The sequence below is a fragment of the Dendropsophus ebraccatus genome, chromosome 7, assembly GCF_027789765.1.
Source record: "Dendropsophus ebraccatus isolate aDenEbr1 chromosome 7, aDenEbr1.pat, whole genome shotgun sequence".
Taxonomy (NCBI): Eukaryota; Metazoa; Chordata; class Amphibia; order Anura; family Hylidae; genus Dendropsophus; species Dendropsophus ebraccatus.
This window is the reverse complement of record NC_091460.1, coordinates 36,871,523-36,891,790: the sequence shown is the minus strand read 5'-3', so window position 1 is coordinate 36,891,790 and position 20,268 is coordinate 36,871,523. Positions and strand designations below refer to the sequence as shown.

The following is a 20,268-nucleotide window of genomic DNA, read 5'->3' as shown; positions in this document are numbered from 1 at the left end:
TATAGGTATCAATATCTCAGGAGGGCTCTGTATGTATACATATGTATTGAGGAGGAGGAGATGGGCGGGGCGTAGACGTCACCACGCCTTTATCCTCCTCCGCCATTTTTGAAATGGGCAGAGCATACGCTTGTGGCATAGTAAACACTGGGGTCCCTTCCTTGTTTTCGTCACAATATATTAATATATAGTCTAATGGAACCAGTTAGGTTGTTATAGTTGTTTAATGGTCAGCACGTCGTTGCGTTTCTCACACAATGTATCCACAGCTGCTCGTATTTGTGTCACATAAAACGCTTATTTCCTAATTGAGTCGTAAAGGTTGCCCGGTTCAAACATGGCGACCGATAGCATCTCTAGGGGATAGGCGATTAAAATGAAAGTGCCCGCCTCCTTGCGGTGATTGGTTGCTGGGACGCGACTTGGGGCGGGGCGATGCTAGGTGCTTTGGCTTGGGGGAAGCGGGCACGCATGCGCGGACGTGTCAGAGTGGCGCTGCTCGCTTGGGATGGTGACTGTATTGGGGCTGTCAGTGGAGCCCGCACTGCTGCCGCTCACAATAGAGGGGAGAGCCGGCCTCGGGTGTCCGGGGGCTGCGGTGACTGACACCCAGGTTATCAGAGCGGCACTAGGGCCGGCCGGCAGGAGAAGCGGACCGTCCCCTGGGGAGCAGTGACATCCAGCAGCCGCTCAGCCCCGGAGGGAATGATGAACAGGTTCAGAAAGTGGCTGTACAAACCCAAGGTAAGTGCGGAGCGGCTGGGAGGCGGAGCTGGCCCCTGGGGGCCCCGGACAGCTTATTCATCATGTGTCCCATGCTAATGGATAGCGATTGTATACTGTGCCACTAATCAGCCTGCACCACCGTGCATAGTGACTTATATCCTGCATTATACTCCAGAGCTGCACTCACTATTCTGCTGGTGGGGTCACTGTGTACATTACATTACTGATCCTGTATTATACTCCAGAGCTGCACTCACTATTCTGCCGGTGGGGTCACTGTGTACATACATTACATTACTTATCATGTATTATACTCCAGAGCTGCACTCACTATTCTGCCGGTGGGGTCACTGTGTACATACATTACTTATCATGCATTATACTCCAGAGCTGCACTCACTATTCTGCTGGTGGGGTCACTGTGTACATACATTACATTACTTATCATGTATTATACTCCAGAGCTGCACTCACTATTCTGCTGGTGGGGTCACTGTGTACATTACATTATGTATCCTGTATTATACTCCAGAGCTGCACTCACTATTCTGCCGGTGGGGTCACTGTGTACATTACATTATGTATCCTGTATTATACTCCAGAGCTGCACTCACTATTCTGCTGTGGGGTCACTGTGTACATACGTTACTTATCCTGTATTATACTCCAGAGCTGCACTCACTATTCTGCAGGTGGGGTCACTGTGTACATACATTACTTATCATGCATTATACTCCAGAGCTGCACTCACTATTCTGCTGGTGGGGTCACTGTGTACATACATTACATTACTTATCATGTATTATACTCCAGAGCTGCACTCCCTATTCTGCTGTTACATTACATACGGTGTTGACCATACAGTGATCTTATACTGATCCTTCCTGACTATATACAGTGTCTGTATTCTAGGGCAATGGTATATAGCGGATAATATCAGTGTATCTTCAGTCTCCCGCCTGTATAGTTGTTCCTATGTATCTCTGCAGGCTCCATCTATCTGCCGGCTCCTCTCACAGATGTCGGTGCTCTCATAGCTGTGGCGGCAGCAGGAATACTTCTCCAGGGATATTGAGCATCTGGAGTGAGCAGTGCTGTTTCCATTCACTGGCCGCAAGCAGAGGACTGTGCACAGTATATAGGAGAGGCGCAGACCCTCTGATGTATATAGTCAGGGGAGGGGAAAAAAATGATGTTTCTATTTTTATTTTTTTTTTAATTATAAAAACTCTTTTTAATGATCTGAACTAGTTCTGGACCATCAGATTGTGGATGAAGGGAATGTAGTTGGTATAGAAGCCACATAGAGTGATCTCCTCTTCCTCCTGGCTCCCTGTATACACAGCAGCACTGAGTGTGTAATGTGAGCCCGCACGTTCTGCTCTGCTATACCATCAGCAGCGTCCCCGGCATTCCCAGCACCGTGAGGTAATAGGTGACAAGTAACTGAGACGTGCCATACATGCAACTTTAATAAAGGAGTTCTCCGCGCCGGACTATTCCTTTGTGTTACTACGGACGGACCCTAGAAGATAAGCTGATCTTAAAGGGACTCCTTCCAAACGTCTCTGAGCTTGGCACTTTAGTGGTAGCCCCATAGCGGCACGCTCTATTCTCACAATTCATGGGGGTCATAGCAGTCCGCCCCCCCTCCCCCCAGTAATCCCATCCTGTGGATCAGGGTAACTTTTTGATTTGGGAATACCCCTTTACTGATTATGGGGTCTACTATTATAGGGTACTGTGTATAATGCATCTCTATATCGGCTATAGTGTTCAGTGATATATATCATATGGCTTGAGAGGAGTTTAAAGGGAAGCTGTCACATTGAGAATGCGGTCCAATCTGCAGGCATCGTGTTATAGAACAGGAGGCGCTGAGCAGATTAACATATAGTTTTGTAGGAAAAGTTTTAGGATAACTGGTTATTTACCCATATAAATCTCTGCTCATTCTGGGCTTAGTAGTCAGGGCCGGCATCAGCACAGGGCTTACCTGGGCAAGTGCCAGGGCCCAAAGGGGGAGAGGGGCCCAGTGTTCTAATATTCAGCCCGCTCAATGTAGTGCAGGGTGAGAGCTGGACATCAGAAGACACAGGAAACAAAGCAGGACCTGCACAGAGAGAGAAAAGGGTGAAGGACCTGATCACATGACCTGAAGGTCCTCAACCTTGCAGTGTGGAGAGCAGCCAGAGAGGAAGAGGGAGAAGACTGAGCTGTAAGTGCTGTATGTCAGTGTCTGTCAGTCAATCAATCAGTGTCTGCAGTCAGTGTGTTTGTGTATGTTGGTAGTATTTCAAGTAATTGTGCATAGTGGATGGATGAGGGGCCTGCTGAGACTCTGTCGCCCAAGAGCCCGCAAAAACCTGGAGTCGGCCCTGTTAGTAGTCATGTGGGCGGTCCTATTCAAAGACTGACAACTATCTGTATGTAAGTGTACAGGTAGTCAATCATTGACTTAGGCCACTTACTTGTCTGTTCTACTTATTGTGGGTTAAGAAGTCAATTGGGCGGTCCTACTCAGTGATTGACAGCTCTTTCTACCCACACACTTACAGAGAGCTGTCAGTCTCTAAATAGGACCGCCCATGGGACTACTTAGCCCAGAATCAGATGTGCATCGGTAAATGGTAAGTTATCCTGGAACTTTTCTTAACAAAGCTATATATCAATCTGCTCAGCTACTCCTGCTTGATAACACTATTCCTGCAAGTTAGACGGCATTGTCGGTGTGACAGGTTCCCTTTAAAAATGGCCTAGGGGGAATAAAAATGTCTTGTCGCAAGTGCCCAGGAGGCGGATCATTCATGGAAGGTGCCTGGACCTCCCCATCTGCTTCTCTCTGCTATGATTGACATCTAATTAGAAGATCACTACAGTCATTACTCAGGGCTGAGAAAGAATTGAAGAAACCTTAAAGGGGTTGTCCATTGAAAATATTTTTCTTATAAATCAACTGGGGTCAGAAAGTTATATAGATTTTTAATTTACTAAAATTAAAAAATCTACAGTCTTCCCATACTTATCAGCTGCTGTATGTGCTGCAGGAAGTGGGGTTTTATTTTCAGTCTCACACAGTGCTCTCTGCTGACATCTCTGGCCGAGACAGGAACTGTCCAGAGCAGGAGAGGTTTTCTGTAGCGATTACCATAGAAAACCTCTCCTGCTCTGGAAAGTTCCTGTCTCAGCCAGAGATGTCAGCAGAGAGCACTGTGTGAGACTGAAAATAAAACACCACTTCCTTCAGGACATACAGCAGCTGATAAGTATGGGGAGACTGTAAATTTTTTAATAGAAGTAAATTAAAAATCTATATAACTTCCTGACACCAGTTGATTTATAAGAAAAATATTTTTGCTTCATAGCCCCTTTAAGGCTTTGAGCACACAGGGGTGAAACTACCTCTGTAGTAGCCTTAGCATCATCCCAAAGGGGGCAGCATCGGAGGAAGGAGGAGAAGAAGAGGGCCTTGCTGCTCTGTGTGGGAGAAGAGGGAAGGTTGATATCAGAAGTAATCTATATACCATTAGGTTTGTTGAAAAATTACACAGCCTTTAAAAATGCATTGTTTCCTGACGTTTTTTGTATACAGCTCCCAGCTAAACCTATATGTACACATAGGGGGGATTTATCCCCCTAGCAACCAATCAGATTCCATTTTACACTCCTCACAGACTCTTTGGAAAATGAAAGGTAGAATCTGATTGGTTGCTAGGGGCAACTGAGCCAGTTTCACTTTACACCATGTTTGATAAATCTTCGCCATAGTTTAGTCTGTTACTATCTATAGCCCCGTTCACACTGAGCAAGAAAGCCGGAATTCTGCGGCTGAATCCCGCCGCGCTCAGTGTGCTGCTTTGAGTGAATGAAAGGGCGCGCGCTCCGCCGCTCTCCGCTCAAAGAAATGACATGTCATGTCATGACGCGTGCGCGCACCCTCTCATTCGCTCAAAGCAGCACACTGAGCATGGCAGGATTCCGCGGAGCTCAATTCCGACATTCTTGGTCAGTGTGAAGGAGCAAGGTGTATGGCAGGAAGATATGAAGGGAGGAAGGTGATGGTCAAATATAACTGTAGGATCTGACTACCCAAGGTTTGTTTGTAGTCTGTTACCATGGAGATGCATTGGTGAATCTTGGGTCTAGCACAGATAGTTATATGACCTACCCATAAAAAATGTCTATGATCTGACTGAGAATCCCAGCAGAACTTACTTGTAATTGCTATGTATAAATGTAGGCTATTCGGGGCCGTGCCGGGTAATATCACTATGCCTGTCATTCAGCCTCCCAGTCACCCCATCCAGGGTCAACATGATTCCCTATGTGCCAACCCACTTCTTTATTTCAGGTATTATTATTATTGTGCTCCGGTACATTATACTGCAGTGACCTGTTATTTATTGTGAGATCATTGCGTTCAGTGCCAAGGAATCTGCGCTATCCTCTGCCGCCAGGTCATGCACGCTGTGCTGGTCTGATCTCATTCTTGTAAGTGAAGCTGTAACTAGGATATTATGGGATACTCTACACAGTGCTTCTATCCTGCCGACCGTCCCTGCTGCAAAGTGATAGGAAGATTAATAACCTAGCAGACGGACATGGCTTCTCAGTCCCTCCTACTTGGAAAAGTTGCTGTTCTGACCTTAAAGGGGTACTCCGGAGGAATGTTTACAAATCAGAAAGTTATACGGATTTGTAAATTATTTCTAAGTAAAAATCTCCAGTCTTCCCATACTTATCAGCTGCTGTATGTCCTGCAGAAAGTGGTGTATTCTTTCAAGTCTGACACAATGCTCTCTGCTGCCACCTCTGTTTACGTCAGGAACTGTCCAGAGCAGGAGAAGTTTTCTTTAGGGATTTGATACTGCTTTGTATGGTTCTTGTCAGAGGTGGCAGCAGAGAGCACTGTGTCAGACTGCAATGAATACACCACTTCCTGCAGGACATACAGCAGCTGATAAGATCTGAAAGACTTTTAAAATGTTTTAGTAGAAGTAATTTACAAATCTGTATACCTTTCCGACACTAGTTGATTTAAAAACTTTTTTTATTTTGTGAAGATCCCCTTTAAACTTCTCTATCTATTTGGTCCTGCAGCATCTTACCCCTCCTCTCCCCATGAATGCTGGGAATGTAAACGCTGGAGCCTTATGCCGTCATGTAGATCGGTGAAGGTGATGGGCGGGTTGCAATGCGGGTGTGTGACCCTTTTTACAGGTTCACAATCACTAATTTAGAGTTACTAATAACCCATAATTTGGTGTAATATGCCTACTGATATGTTATTTAATAGGGCGGCTTAGAGGGATTGGGGAGAGTCACTGACAGATGACATAGGCCGGGTCCGCTCTGCGTCTGTAATTGGGTGCAATCCGTTTTTCCTTTGACGTCCATTAGAACAAAAAGTGGATCAAAACAGATGCGTTGTTTTTTTATTTTTTTAGCGTACACAAAAATGTGGTTGACCACGTTTTTGTGTACGTTAAAAGTAACCCGATAAAAATGGATATGGTAAACAGTGTGATGCCAGCCTTACAGAGTGTTCAGCAAATGCCTTACAGAGGTAGTTCGCCAAACAAATTTCATTCTAATCAACTGGTTCCAGCAAGTGTTAGAGAATTGTAATTTAATATTATAAAAAAAAAAAATCACAAGTCTTCCAGTACTTATCAGCTGCTGTATGTCCTGCAGGAAGTGGTGTGTTCTCTCCAGTCTAACAGTGCTCTCTGCTGCCACCTCTGTCCATGTCAGGAACTGTCCAGAGCAGCAGCAAATCCCCATAGAAAACCTCTCCTGCTCTCCAGACTGGAAAGAATGCCCCACTTCCTGTTGAACATACAGCAGCTGATAAGTACTGGAAGACTTGAGATTTTAAATAGAAGTATATTAAACATTTCTGGCACCAGTTAATTTAAAAGAATTTTTTTGGGGGTAAACTACTCCTTTAAACACTCTTAAATGGCCAACCCTTTCCTATTTACTGTATTGGGTGTAATGAATGGGCGTGGACTCTCCAACCCCCAGGTGTTAAACCCATGGCCCTCCAGCTGTTGTAAAACTACAATTCCCATCATGACTTGACACCTAAAGCTTTGGCTATCCAGGCATGATGGGAATTGTAGTTTTGCGGCAGTTAGAGGGCCGTGAGTTTGACCTCCCTGCTCTACCCCTGCAACAAGCCGCAGAAGAGGACCACTAACAGAGTGCTCTGACTACTGGCCCAACATGTGTTTCAGTCCCGTTCAAGATCTAATCCAAACCCAAATGTGGAAACACAACAGGAATTACTCTAGATTTATGTCTGCTGAGTCTGCAGATTTTTATAATGTGTATGGTGGTCTCCCAATTCTTACCTGTCTGAAAGTGATCTCATGTATATAGTGGTCTCCTGATTCTTACCTGTCTGCAGGTAATCTGATGTGTATGGTGGTCTCCTGACTCTCTCAATGATATAATGTGTATGGTGGTCTCCCAATTCTTACCTGTCTGAAAGTGATCTCATGTATATAGTGGTCTCCTGATTCTTACCTGTCTGCAGGTAATCTGATGTGTATGGTGGTCTCCTGACTCTCTCAATGATATAATGTGTATGGTGGTCTCCCAATTCTTACCTGTCTGAAAGTGATCTCATGTATATAGTGGTCTCCTGATTCTTACCTTTCTGCAGGTAATCTGATGTGTATGGTGGTCTCCTGACTCTCTCAATGATATAATGTGTATGGTGGTCTCTTGACTCTCTGCAAATGATATCATGAGTATGGTGGTCTCCCAGTACTTACCTGTCTGCACATGATGTAATGTGAATGGTGGTCTCCCAGTTCTTACCTGTCTGCACATGATGTAATGTGAATGGTGGTCTCCTGACTCTCTGCAAATGACGTGTATGGTGGTCTCCTGACTCTCTCAATGATATAATGTGTATGGTGGTCTCCTGACTCTCTCAATGATATAATGTGTATGGTGGTCTCCTGACTCTCTGCAAATGGTATAATGTGTATGGTGGTCTCCTGACTCTCTCAATGATATAATGTGTATGGTGGTCTCCTGACTCTCTCAATGATATAATGTGTATGGTGGTCTCCTGACTCTCTCAATGATATAATGTGTATGGTGGTCTCCTGACTCTGCAAATGGTATAAAGTGTATGGTGGTCTCCTGACTCTCTGCAAATGGTATAATGTGTATGGTGGTCTCCTGACTCTCTGCAAATGGTATAATGTGTATGGTGGTCTCCTGACTCTCTGCAAATGGTATAATGTGTATGGTGGTCTCCTGACTCTCTCAATGATATAATGTGTATGGTGGTCTCCTGACTCTCTCAATGATATAATATGTGTATGGTGGTCTCCTGACTCTCTGCAAATGGTATAATGTGTATGGTGGTCTCCTGACTCTCTGCAAATGGTATAATGTGTATGGTGGTCTCTTTATTGTTCCGTCTCTGCAGATGTAGAGGCCAAAAAGGATTGGACAGTTGGATTTCACCTTGCCGATCCTCTTATTCTAGAGGAGATAAGTTGCCCCAGAGGTATCTGGCAGCGTCTTTCTCCTCTGTCCCTATTAAGAACTTGTGGATTCTTGGCTTGGTGTTCAGGGATTGAGATAGGTGTATAACCTATAACCAGGGCGTCTTGGAATCATCCTCATACTCATTGCCCTCAGCTTCTTGTCTTTTGTTGTGACTATAATGCAGACCCCCCCCCCCATCAATAATGTTGTACATTGATGATTGTACTGTGGACACCACACTGATCTCAGAGTGATCTTGAGACGTCATTACTTTATAGGATAGGATTAACCCTTAGAAGCCCCGGAGATCCAGCTCTAGTCCTGTAGTTGTGGATCTGTAATTCTCGGGCAGGCGGTGAGTAATGGGCGGGTTTGGAAATTACTGCACAACAAAATTGTTGGTAAAACTGTTAAAATTAACTGAGCGGATCGTGAGAGATTATAATTTTGCTGAATCCTCTGAAAGACGTAATTTTTGCAATTCTTGCATTTTAATGAATCATTAGCAAATCTATAGAGATTTTCAAAGACTGGTGCCGGCTTCTTCTCAGCGCCCAGTGAGGCCCCCCTCACACTTCTGTGGCCGTTATTATGGTCAGGAAACACTGATCAGGAGGCTGCAGAAACCATCAGTATTTCCCGACTATAAGGACCTGTTCACACTACGGCATTGGCGTAGAGATTCCACTCGGAACCCCCCCGTGGACTCTGCGCCGAATCCTGCCTGCTGTCTCTTTCAATGGGGAGGCCTTGCACGCCTCCTCTCTCCACTTTGCGCGGAAAGGCACGGAGAGAGGAGACGGGCAATCACAATGAAAGAGATAGCGGGCGCGGAGTCCGCGGGGGTTCCGAGCGGAATATCTAGGCCGATTCTGTAGTGTGAACAGTCCCTAAGGGTTTGTTTACACTGAGGAATAGGCGAGAAATTAAAGAAAAATTTTTTTTGCTTGAAATTTCTTCCTCTTCAGCCAATTCCACCAATTCTAAAGGCCATGATGATTTCGGCCTTCAATCAGGATGCCATGAAACAAGCTTCTACCTTGGTGGACTGTCAGTAGTCTCACCTATTGTAAAATGTTATTGTTTTTCTTTTACTTACGTCCCCTTTAAGAATTCCTTGTTTTCCACAGCCGTTGCAAAATTGCAACTCTCCAAGGATCCGTAAGTTTTAGGACAATGAAAGTCAAGCTCGGTAATGCGATTATCGAGCGAATTTTCGCGATAACGATCGAATTCGAACGATAATCGTACATGTAAACGCAGCGAACGATCGAAAAATCGTTCATTTTGATCTTTTAACATGTTCATAAATCGTCGTTCGTAGTTCGCAAAAAATTTGCCGTTCGTTCTGTGTCAACAGTCGTCGTGCGATCATCCGCAGCCCCCTGCGCCGGCTCGATCGCCGCCACCCCCGCCGCAGCCCCGATCACCCCCACCCGCCGCAGCCCCGATCACCCCCACCCGCCGCCGCTCCAATCGCCCCCACCGCCGCGGCCAAGAGCATACGTTACCTGCTCTAAGAGCATACGTTACCTGCGTCTTCAAGATCCCCGGCTCCCCTCTTCAGCGCATTGGTTGGCTGAAGAGACTAGCCGGGAATTTCAAACGGCTCCCCTTCAGCCAATCAGTGCTGCCTTGCATTGATTGGCTGAAGAGGGGAGCCGGGAATTTCAAACGGTTTCGCTTCAGCCAATCAGTGCTGAAGAGGAGCACTGATTAGCTGAAGAGGAGGCGTTTGAAATTCCCGGCTCATCTCTTCAGCCAATCAATGCGCTGAAGAGGGGAGGCGGGGATCTCGAAGACCTGCTGCGCGGAGCAGGTAACGTATGCTCTTGCTGCGGGCGGGCTGGGCTGCGGGTGTGCGATCGCAAAACTATTTTTCCGTACGATATATCGTACCGTCTAAACGCTGATCGTTATAAAAAAAAAATAGTTACTTCGAAATCGTTAATCGTGCGATCGGGCCAATAATCGCCTCGTGTAAACTTGGCATAAGATACTTTCATTCAGTCTATACATGTGGACACCATCAAAGAGAATTGCCCTCGCCTATCCGCTACATTACCTCCATCGTCAGAACAGTGGCAGATACGTGTTGCCTGTGATTACTCGCATTGTTCTTTTATTTCCAAGTTCGCGCCTCGCCCAGGGCAAAGCTTCTCGACGTTTAGTGTCATAACCGTAGGCTGATGAGTAGCAGTAGTTACATAAGCAAACTCATCGGTATTATTTTCTATACAGCCAGGCTGGAAAAACTGCTATGTAGCTAAATGGCTTGTAAGTTATATTGTGATGGTCCACCTACATGATAGTACCATGGATTCCGGTTACTTACTGGGGTACTCCAGCAATATTGTTTTTCTTCTAAATGAACTGGTGCAAAGGAATACACCTCTTTCTGCAGGACATACAGCAACTGATAAGTATTGGAAGGCTTTAGATTTTTTACATAGTAATTTTCAAATCTTTAATTTTCTAAGAACAGTTATTTGAAAATATTTTATTTTGTCTCTGCAGTACCCCTTTAAGTATTATAGCACTGTTACTAGTTACCAATTCATGGAATACACAGAATTGTCCCTCTTGTCTGAATATTAGAACTTTAGAACAGATTTGTCGAAACTCAATCGTACCCACTAAGTTTACATGGATCGGCAATGATTTAAAGGGGTAGTTCCCAAAAAAGAAAACTATTTCAAATTAACTTGTGCCAGAGATTTCTAATTTGCTTTTATTAAAAAAAAAAAATCTCCAGTCTTCCATTACTTATCAGTTACTGTATGTCCTGCAGGAAGCGGTGTATTCTTTCCAGTCTGACAAGGTGCTCTCTGCTGCCACCTCTGTCCATGTCAGGAACTGTCCAGAGCAGCAGCAAATCCCCATAGAATACAGCACTTCCTGCAGGACATACAGGAAGTGATAAGTACTGGAAGACTTGACATGTTTTAATAGAAATTCAAATCAACTGGTGCCAGCAAGTGCCAGAGATTTGTAAAGAATTTTTTTTTTTTTTTTTTGAAGGGGCACCCAACTGCGGATTTATTACTATGCATCTATATATTGTTTATCTGGGCACATTATTATTATTTATTATTAACACCCTGGTTGCCGCCAGTCCTGTACTGGGTTTTGATGTGGTATTTTGTAGAACATGTTTTTCTAGTGGTTACGGTAAGACAATGATAATGAGCGGAGAGATGATAACGTTTGCAGGGCTGGACTGGAATGCATTGCTCATGGTGGAAAGGTTACAGCCAGCTCGGGTGACGCCGGCATAAATCATATTCTTTATAGGAAACAGTAGCATTCCTGTTGCATTGAAGTACATGCCGATGAAAGATCATAATGTTGTTTATAGTCATTCCTGAGCGTACCCTGCCCTGGTGTATAGGCTACACGTCATTTATTCTCTATGAAAATTTAAGCACCATAACTAACGTTAAGCGGTTGTATTTTCTCTTACTTCGTCATGACTGCACATTTGCGGAATATACATTGCACAGGTCCACGCAGTCCGGTGAATTCTGTCACTGGAGTCATTAACCATTCCTTATTTATCACAGTCCCTTAAACTAAACCCTGCTAAACTATTGCAGGGAATTTAAAGGGATTTTCATACCAATCGCAGAATGGCCACAGGGCGAGGAGGTGACTACAAAGGGTCATCCTTCATTATGGTAAGATTAAAGCATTTGTCTGGACGGTGATTTTTCTAAATGAGGATCTACTGATCAGCTGATTGTCTCAGGGAAGGGTGCAGGTAGCTACATGTTATAGTGGCCCCTACAGGAGAAATGTGGTATTGCATGGCTCCTAGTCCTATTAAATGATTTGCTCCTCTTGCATTGGCTAATAGAGGCGACCTAACTAGAGGACTTCTCTTAATCTTCTATATGTCCTGAGTTGGGGTCACTGGGGTGTATCGCCGAGTCGGTGGAAGCAAATGTTAGCGACTTGAGAAATTTGACTTAGAATGTGATAGAAACCGATCACACATGAATGTGATATCACTCCTGAGATAAAAACAATGTGTTACTGCAAAGTGAATAATGAAGTATTGTCACCTCACAAGCCCTTCTGAGCGTGGAACCTGCAGTGCCGGCGCTGCTTACCTTTTACCTTCACGCTCGCCTCTTTCGGTGAGCGCTTTAATCAATATGCATTTGGCTGGAGCAGCTGAATGCACTTGATAAAATCTCCGAGTTACTGCGGTGCCATAAATATCCTGGGCCGCCATGGCTCCTTTCTTTATTGAAGTCTGCTCCTATCCATAAATCTGATCTATTACAGGGAGGCTTAAAGGGGTTCTCCATATCTAACATATGCCACTTTAAAGGGGTTGTCTGGAAAAAATATTAATTGGCTATACAGCCGGGCTGTGGGACACATGTGAGTAATGTGTACTTACCTGTCACACTCTTTTGTAGCTGCCTGTTCCCGGGCCGCCTGCTCTGCATAAAGTGTGTGCTGACCAGCAGTTTCCTATGGAGCGGAACATTATCGTATTTTATAAAACCGCTGACAGCGGCGCAGAGCAGGCGGCCCGGGAACCAGCAGCTGCAGCAGATTTAGCATGACAGGTAAGTATACATTACTCACATGTTCCTAGCGAAATAGCTAAATATGTTTTTTTTTTTCCCAAACAACCCCTTTAGTATGAAGATACATGGCTTAAATAAATGCTGTCATTTTCGCAAAAAAAAAATTATAGATCAACAGTACAAGCAAATATTAGAAACTTTATAATATATCTTATCAGACAAAAATGCTTCCTTCCCCTGTTGTTAGGCATCATCCATTCTCAAGTCAACTTAGCAGCAACTTTTGTTTACTGGTTAAGACTTGTAATCTGGTCCCTGATCTAGCCACAAGTCTATGGAGGGGAGAGGGGTAGTGCCTGGAACACACACACACACTACAGAGAGAGGTAAGTATAGCTGAAAGACAACTTGCAGAGCAGAAATCTGTTGGAAAATATAATATACAAGGTAAATAATGTCCAGATGCAGTTTTACTCCTTATATGCACACACAGCTCATCCTGAAATGACAGGAGCCCTTTAAGTACCAGTCCTTTTAACACCTCTCCGTACTGGTTGGCCCATTACATGTACTACTATGTTCTATTATTCACTATTTCTTTGTATTGTGTGTTGCTTCCGGCCTATTCCTACAAGGTGACCTCTTATCTTACATTAGGGAGCAGTGTTCAGCCGCTGTGTTTTATGAACAGGTATGTGGCCTATTACAGGGAGACAAGATTGACAAACCAATTTATTCCCAATTACCTTGCATTTGTCTCACAATGGAGCAATTAGGCAGCATGTACAGAGGTCACGTATGGATTTCCTCCTCTGGTGCTCAATATATTCCTAGAATAAAATACGGTCTTCTGTCGGGCTGTATGATACAGGCAGCGCCAATTATTACACATTATATAAATCATATGGCTAGACTCCTTCTAATTTGCATCAATCCAGTTTTTGCTGCTCTGTTTATTAGAGATGAATCAGTCATCAGTATACCAGGGTTCACTTAAAGGGGTATTCTAGGAAAAGTTCACTTCCAGCTAAAGCTTTGGCTGTCCAGGCATGCTGGGAGTTGTAGTTGTGCAACAGCTGGAGAGCCATGGTTGCCCACCCCTGCTTTAAAGTGTGTAGGTGACTGTGTAACACTTAGTTACGCCAAGTCTTCCAGTGCAAGGTACAACCTCTGCCATAGGGTTTATAATAGAGAGGGATGTCTAAAAGTGACATCTCCTTTTAAGCCTTGAAAATTAAACGGCATGTCTCCCTGTGCCCCAGTCCTGGTGTGACAGCCATAGACGCAGTCCGTCATCTGCCGCCCTCTAATCTGCAGCTTTGTCACTGTTTAGTGTGGATTACCACGTGGCAGCGTGCCACCGCCGACTGTGTTATTGACCCCGTCGGACCGCAGTTCACATGACTTAGAAACCAGTCGGGTTTTATTTTGCTCGGTGACATGCTGTTTCAGGGTTTTGTATGTGATTCAGCTGAATAAAAAAAGCAAGGCGTTCCTGCAGCCTGCCAAGCCGAGTGGTGTGAATCATTCATCTAGGTGCCAAGGAACTAGGCTTCACTTAACTAATGGAACCAAAGGTCCCGCCGTGATTGCTGTAGATGTCGTGCAGCGGCTTTTGTTCTGCCAGGCTCTTTGTTTGGGCATTTGAAGAGCTCAATGCCACATCGCCTTGTTCACCGGGGTGGTATCTGTCGTACATTAACTATATGTGTGCGTTCGCCGGATTTATCTTAATAAAGTGTGGGACCTTCGGCGCTAGACGCCGTTATTTAATGGTCTACGCCAGTAGCTGCGGAGATGGATCTCTGGGTATACTGATAGGCTTGTCTTGCTGAAGCTGTTGCTATGGCTGAGGATAATTTATTTATAGGTCACAGTTACATCCGTTGGACAAAGCTCTATTATAGTTTGCAACAATGTATCAGTCTGGAGTCCAGGCTGCTTAAAGGGATATTCCAGGCAAGATTTATTATTATTATTTATTATTTATTTTTATTAATTATTTATTTTTATTTATTTTTTATTCATTGCTTTAATAAAGTTATATAATTTTATTTTAATTTCTGTGTTATTTACTGGTTGTGTGGCAGCAGTAAAAGCCAACATGGTGCTCCATGCTGCCACCATTGTTTGTGTCTGGAACTGCAGGGTTGCTTATGCTCTTGTCCCAGATCACCTGCTGTGCTCAGGCACTACTGACACTAAGGGCCCTATTACACAGACAATGGATCGGCCGTATTACAGAGACCATGATCAGCTGTTTCTCTAGGCCCTCACGTAAAATCATTAGCTGCCGACCACACACCGCTGACTATTGCCCAAATAATAAATACCTTACCTCTCCATGCTCCCAGTCTTCTCCTGCGCTCCAGCACCGCGCGCTGTGGCTTCAGAGCGGCCTGTCTGAGCTGACAGATCACTTGGCCAATCACAGGCCAGGACCACTGCGGACAGTCAGCTCAGACAGGCTGCTCTGAAGCTGCAGTGAGCTGTGCCAGGATGCGTACATAGAGAGGGAGAAGACTGGGAGCGTGGATAGGTGTAAGTGTTTACTGTTCTCCCCTTGTTGGCATGGGTTTCTTTCAGGGACTCTGGTTTCCTCCCATAACATACAGATAGGTAAATTCTAGAGATGAGTGAACCGGGTTCGGGTTTGATTATTTGATTAGCTGGGGCTGCTGAAGTTGGATAAAGCTCTAAGGTTGTCTGGAAAACATGAATACAGCCAATGACTATATCCATGTTTTCCACATAGCCTTAGGGCTTTATCAAAGTTCAGCAGCCACCGCTAATCAAATGCCGAAAGTTCGGGTTCGGATCGACTCGAGCATGCTCCAGGTTCCCTCATCTCTAGTAAATTCAGATTGTGAGCCCTAATGGGGACAGGAACAAAAATTGATAAATCTATGTGAAGTGCTGCAGAATCGGTTGACACTATAAAAAAGAAAGGAATTATTAAAGAATTGTTTACCTTGAATACAAAATTTTTCAACTTTCTAAATAGTTATTTTTAAAAATAACGCTCTGGACTTTTTTTTTTTTTAATTTGACCCTGGTTAGTATACGTGGACTGCTTCTTGGAATATTTATTAACGGTTTGCTGCTGTTGAGTCTGTATAAAGAGAAAGAAGTACAAAAATCTTTTAGGGCTCTTTGCTCCTACCTTCCCTTCTCTCAAAGTTTGGGAGAGCATACATAGAGGGCAGCTCAGTCAGGCTGTAGATGGAAAGGAAAGCACACAAAAGGCAGCTTGCTGGGAATAATCACATGGGGAAGTGTAATGGAAAAACAGAGTACCCACAGCCAGCTTTACATTCTAGAACCCAAAGACCTGTGCTCTAGCATGTATTATCTGAGAAGAATATGAACTTCTCTGGTCCTATATAATCCCTGTTTTTTTTTTTTTTTTTTTTTTTTTTTTTACATCCCAGGTCAGGTTTTGCAGCGTGTAGGTAAGATTTGTTCGGATCCCATCCACTTTGCTGCTTCTGTATTCTGCTATGGATTGTTGCGATTCCTTCTAGGTGTATGTGTTCCCTCCTGTCAGTTTGGTCCGTCACTCCTGTAATCTGAGCCTCGTGAGATGAAAAGACTAAAACTGTCTTGTTTTCTTACTGTTCTATATAAACCACAGGGTCGGTGTGGCTGTACTTCTATGTGTGGCCCGGCCTTATACATTAGGGGTCACAGATGTGAACAGTAGCCAAATGTCATCTTGGTGCAGCCTCACGCTTGACATATGGCGAGTCTCTCCCTGTATCTGTTTTCTCTTCCATGCGAGTATAACCACTCTGTTCTCTTAGGTGTCAGAATCTGTCACGTTGAACTGAAATAGAAATGTGTTAATGTAAATGACTTCGCACCTGCGACAGGATGAAAATGGTTAAACCAGGATCGACAGCTCTGTTGTAAAGTGAGAACGTGAACGCAGCCCCTGTGTCTGTCAGGCATCTCATAGCTTTAGCACAATGCAATACCCTTCCCTGCTTGGCTTACAGAGATGTAGTATTATTACACATCTCTGGGACAGACCCCGGCCAACCCCCAGCTAGAGACCCTTATACTTAACCCGGTGCACGAAGTCCCGCTCCTGGAGCAGCTCCCGCCGCTGAGGGATCACCATCGGTAGCCCGACGCACGCGCATCAAAGATGAGTCCGATGCCCATAGAGAATGAATGGAGCCGTCATTCTCTCTGAGCCTTCAGACTCATCTCTGATGCGTGTGCGCCAGGCTTGCGATGGTGATCCCTCAGCGGCGGGAGCTGCTCCAGGAGTGGGACTTCGTGCACCGGGGTAAGTATAAGGGTCTCTAGCTGGGGGTTGGCCGGCACAGGGGGTGAAAGGTTCCCTTTAAAGTGACACTGTCGCCCCCTTTTTGCATTCTGACTACACAGGTGTAATGGGTAAATTTAGCAGTTTTCATACCTTATTTTATATCATATGTCATGGTATTTATTCAAGTAAAAAGTGATCTTTTATCAACTGCAGATTGTGCCAAGTGGGCGCGGCTTTACGGCAACAGCGCCATTTAGCCCTGCCCACAGCACCATCGTTGGCCCTGCCCCTCAATGATGTCATAGACCCATCGGTCTGCTCCCATGCCGACCATTGGAACAGGCTGGCCAAAAGGTCTAGGCCCCACCCCCTCTCGGGCGGTGCTGTGGGCGGGGCTAAGTGGCGCTGTTGCCTGGAAGCCACGCCCATTTAGCACAATCTGCCGTTGATAAAAGATCACTTTTTACTTGAACAAGCAGCATGACGTATGATATAAACTAAGGTATAGCAACAGTGTGTGTAGCAGGCACATTATAGCAGCAGTATGTATAGCTGAGTGTAAGTGCAGGCACATTATAGCAACAGTGTTTAATGGCTGAGTGTAAGTGCAGGCACATTATAGCAACAGTGTTAATGGCTGGGTGTAAGTGCAGGAATGGAGAGGATGGGAAGCACAAGGGCTGACAGACTGCAGGGAGCGTAAAGGAATGAGCAGGGCAGATGTGGGCACAGTATAGCAGCACTCTCTGTCTGGGGAGAGAGGGGTTACATCTATGAAGAGATTACCTCCACAGTCCTGTCCCCTGATGTAAGCCCCAACCTTAATTGGATCTGCTATGATTTGGAAGGTGAGGGTGAGAGTAAAGTGCTGTAGACCACCCTGTGCAGACCATGTCCCTCCCCCCTCCCCCTCCCACCTAGTACAGGGAGCTCTTAAACCAAGTTACAATTTTTAAAAACTGTAAGCTCCTCTTGCAAAACACTCTCAATCCAAGTTACTCTTAAACCAAGGTACCACTGTATGTATACTTTTTTTTTTAAAATTTCTTAAGCAGTCATTACACAAGTCAGGGATTTTTAAAAGGGTCTGACGACGGTCGAGTGTTTGGGGGCATGGCCCGGCTGACCCTGTGATTAGCCAATGGCTTGGACAAAATCTTGTTTCCACACCCTGGTTGGTACTCTTAACTACACTTTCTTGTGAGGACTAACTTCTGTCATCATTGTGTAGCATTTTTTTTTTCTTTTTACCTCTCTGCATCTCTGACCTCTTCATTTTCTGTGAGGGCCCCAGTTTGATCATGTGGCCAGAAAACAGCTATATTTCCCAGAGTGCTGTGCAAACTCGTCTTTAGTAACTTCCCAGTTACCACGCCTCCCTCCACTGACCTGTATAGAAAGTTGTTCAACACACATAGCTGCCTAATTCTCCTGGAGGTGTCAGTAATATGGAAAACGATTTAGCTTTGCTAGATACGTGGTCCAAACTGTGGAAATTGAAGTTCAACGTTTCCAAATCTAAAATAATGCACTTGGGGAGGAGGAATCCTCTATCCGAGTATCACATCGGCAGTACTGTGTTGGAAAAGACTTCAGTAGAGAAGGATTTAGGAGTAGTGATTTCTGACAGCCTTAAAATTAGTCACCAGTGCAACCAGATGGTGGGGAAAGCAAATTGTATGCTGGGCTGTATAGCTAGAGGTATAACCAGTAGGAAGAGGGAGATTGTGATCCCGCTGTATAGAGCTCTGGTGAGGCCACATCTGGAATACTGTGTCCAGTTCTGGAGACCTCATCTAAAAAAGACATTGATAAAATAGAACGGGTCCAAAGACGAGCTACAAAAATGGTGGAGGGTGTGAGGCATAAACCATATCAGGAAAGACTTAAGGATTTGAATCTGTATAGTCTGGAGGAAAGAAGGGAAAGGGGGGACATGATTGAAACCTTTAAGTATGTTAAAGGACTAAATAGGGTTCAGGAGGGAAGTGTTTTTAGTAAAAAACTGAGCTCAAGAACAAGAGGACACAGTGAGAGATTAGTTGGGGGAAAGATCAGAAGCAATGTGAAAAAATATTATTTTACTGAAAGAGTAGTAGATACCTGGAACAAACTTCCAGCAGAGGTGGTTGGTAAATCTACAATAACAGAATTTAAACATGCCTGGGATAGACATATATCTATCCTAAGATAATAAGAAAGAAAATACTAAAAGGGCAGACTAGATGGACCCAGTGGTCTTTTTCTGCCGACAATCTTCTATGTTTCTAATTCAGAAACCTGTTTTACATATTAAGACTTTTGGCAGTGCATAAAGATATTATATGATATACAAATATACACCAGGGAGAAGGCCCGCTATGGAACTTGTGTGTCCACCACTGGAGACTGAAAAAGGTGGACCTAGAAATCGGACGGGACAGCGGACGGCGCTGCTACTGAGATCAGTGTAATGTATCCCATAACAGAAACAGGTTGTAATTCAATTGGGAGATAGAATTGCATTCACCTTGGATTGCAGAATTCAGATTTTTCTCTGATTAGTGCACTACCCCCCAATAATGTACGTGATACAGTACTAATGAGTTTTTGAGTAGCCACCAGGCCTACAATCGTCTAACATCTAAGGGCTTATTTACACGTCACGTGGCTCTGTCATTACAGTGTTGCAGAAATTCAAAGAGCTTCCCTGCTCCCGGCATGATATTGATACATCATGATGGATGGAGAAACACCCCATTACAGGGCTTCCCTTTCTGTAGGGCCTATAAAAGCTATGACTCATTAGGCATGATGGGAATTGTAGTTTTACATCAGCTGGAGGGCCAGAGGTTCCCCATCCCTGGTCTAAAATGTTGGAAGTTACGTGTGCCATAAGGCTGTGGTTACGGCTTTGATCTATGGCTGCCAACATGAGGCTGGGTTAAGCAGCAAGCCGGGCCTAAGGCTGCATTCCCACGTTCCGTGATCCTGACTGATCACGGACGTGGAATGCATTTAACTGAGTCCCCCCACGCCCGGACAGCATCTGTAATTAGATGCTGGGAGCGGGGGAGACTGTATTCATAAGCGCCGCGCTGTAATGAATCAGCCGCACGGTGCTGTTACTACAGCGCGGCGCTTATGAATACAGTCTCCCCCGCTCCCAGCATCTAATTACAGATGCTGTCCAGGCGCGGGGGGACTCCGGTACATGCAGCCTTAATGTACTTT

At 44.8% G+C, this 20,268-nt stretch overlaps 1 protein-coding gene across 2 annotated transcripts in view; it reads left to right on the top strand.

Annotated features, from left to right (window-relative positions):
• Positions 1-461: 461 nt before the first annotated feature.
• Positions 462-20,268, top strand: part of ZFYVE28 (zinc finger FYVE-type containing 28) — a 119,812-nt gene continuing 100,005 nt past the window's right edge. For both annotated transcript variants that reach the window (XM_069977319.1, XM_069977318.1), the window contains exon 1: positions 462-744. In XM_069977319.1, coding sequence (XP_069833420.1) covers positions 706-744 — 39 coding nt within the window. In that variant the 5' untranslated portion in view covers positions 462-705. The remainder of the gene's footprint in view (positions 745-20,268) is intronic.